The 2139-nt window shown below is 60.1% G+C and overlaps 1 protein-coding gene across 1 annotated transcript; it reads right to left on the reverse strand.

Moving 5' to 3' along the window:
• Positions 1 to 6: 6 nt before the first annotated feature.
• On the reverse strand, positions 7 to 1597 carry LOC146423430 (uncharacterized; the record flags this gene model as incomplete). The annotated part of the gene is made up of 5 exons (XM_085044773.1): positions 1371 to 1597; positions 884 to 1305; positions 552 to 610; positions 292 to 441; positions 7 to 108 (listed from the first exon to the last, which is right to left on the reverse strand). Coding segments are annotated over exons 2-5 (432 nt in total), but the record flags the coding sequence as incomplete, so codon positions are not given.
• Between the last annotated feature and the right edge of the window lie 542 nt (positions 1598 to 2139).

The following is a 2139-nucleotide window of genomic DNA, read 5'->3' on the forward strand; positions in this document are numbered from 1 at the left end:
ATCAGCGGGGTATTCCTCAGTCAGATCCACCACGGTACTGTCCAGCCTGTGCTCAGCAGACTCGTTGGACTTGAGCCACTGGTGGATGTACCTCACCATGCCTGGCACCTGGAGAATGACCAGGAAGTGTTGGAAAGCTGCCAGAGGGCGTAATGCGCCCAGCTTCCCCAGAGAAGTGCCTCCCTTCCCACCACACTGTGATGGCTTCAAAGGCTTAAAGGGACGACAAGGCATAGCTTGGGAAGCCAAGCGATTCTTGGAGAGCTCCAGCCCTGGCCACAGGCTGCTTACTTGCTTTGGAATGGAAACACCATGCTCCACAAGCAAATCCAGCAGGGCAGCACTGGTCTCATGTTCAAAGATATCTGAGTACGCAATGACCCCAGCAGCCCTCATGCGAGCCTCTTCCTTACGAATGTTCTTGATGAATTGGCAAACCATCTGTAGGAGGAAGGGCAAGAAGAGAGGGATGTTCCACGGAGTGCTTCAAACGCAGTGCTCAGCTGAGCAGTGACAGCAAGCCCAGCCCCAGTGGGGATGGCTGCAGCTACCTGCGCTGTTCGGCGGAAGCGATCAAGAGCAGAGTCCTGCTGTTGTGTCTGGTCCGTGCCTGCATGTGGGAAAGAGTGAGCACAGCCAGGGCTGAGGGGCTGCAGGAGAGGCCAGAGAACACAGCCCAGGCCTGTGCTGCCCAGGCAGGGACAGCCCCGGGATGCCCAGGGGATGCAGCACGGCTGCAGCAGGGGTCAGCCCCAGCCCCTCTTCTAGTCTATCCATGGGCATGTCCCTGGGGGATGGGATGGGATGGGATGGGATGGGATGGGATGGGATGGGGCCAAGCTGGCTGCAGGCACCAGCCCTGTGGCCCAGCTCTGCCACTCACCCTCCGGCAGCACTGGGGATTGCTCCACCTCTCCAGGCTGCTGTGCTGGGGCAGCTCCAGGGCCTTCTCCCTCCTCCTCCTCCCAGGCCACCTTGGGCTCGCTTGGGGGTTTCTGCTCCATGTCTGTGACCGGAACAATGGCGGCTTGCAGGAGAGACGCCTTGGGAAAGCTCTGGGTAAGCAAGTGCTGCAGTCGTGCCTTGAAGGCACCTGCAAGAGAGAAGTCTTGGGAAGGCTACAGGACAGCAAGTCCTGCACTCTGGTCTTGAGGGCTCCTGCCACAAGGACAGGAGACTCCTCGTCCTTGGTGACTGTGGTCACCAAGTCCCACGGTCTGGCCTCGAGGGCACAGGCCACAGGGATAGGCGATGCCTCGGAAAAGCTCCGAGTCACCAAGTCCCGCGGTCTGCCCTCGGGGGCAGCTGCAAAAGAGAAGCCTCGAGGAGGCCACAGGTCACCAAGTCCTGTGGCTTGGCCTCTGGGGCACCTGCAAAAGAGAAGCCTCGAGGAGGCCACAGGTCACCAAGTCCTGTGGCTTGGCCTCGAGGTCACCTGCAGGAAGAACGCCTCGGAAAAGCTCTGGGTCGGCAAGGAACGAGTGCGCTGTGGGAAATCCTCACGGCAACGCTCTGTCCCGTCCTGTCCCGTCGCGTGCTCCGAGCACTGAGGCTTAGCTGTGTCGCTTCCAGCACCTATGTCACGGCATGTCACAAAGGGCCCATGGACATGCCGTCCCGTGGCATCCCACGATGACCATGCTGCACCATGTCACAAAGGGCCCTTGCACACGCTGCCACCTGCCCTGGGGCCGCCCCCACCCCAGGATGGCTGATGGCCATCCTAAACACGGGGGTGTCACACACACAAGGAAGGCGTGGGCCAGGGCACCAATGCTGCTCTGAGCCCTGGGGCTTGGGGAGCACTGAAATCAGCAGGTGTGGCAGAGTCCCCACAAAAGCACACCTGCCACCCCCCAGTACCCTGGCAGTGCTGGTGCCCGTCTGCTGCCACACAGACCTGTGCCCCCGCCGGGCTTCTCTGCCAGGGGGCAGCCAAAGCCAACGGGCAGGTGCCCAATGGCAGGAGCAGCTGGAGCAGCTGGAGGCAATGCTTGGTATCTGTCAGATGATGTTGCTCCTTCCTGGAATGATTATTTTTCATGGAAGGGATTAGCAGCAGCACCAGAACACAATCAGCTGCTGCTTTTCACGGGACAAAGAGATTCTACAGAGACACTGTCATGTTTCCTTGTGCTC

Source organism: Lichenostomus cassidix, unplaced genomic scaffold (genome assembly GCF_008360975.1).
Source record: "Lichenostomus cassidix isolate B80296 unplaced genomic scaffold, HeHo_3.0 HiC_scaffold_308, whole genome shotgun sequence".
In the NCBI taxonomy this organism is placed as follows: domain Eukaryota; kingdom Metazoa; phylum Chordata; class Aves; order Passeriformes; family Meliphagidae; genus Lichenostomus; species Lichenostomus cassidix.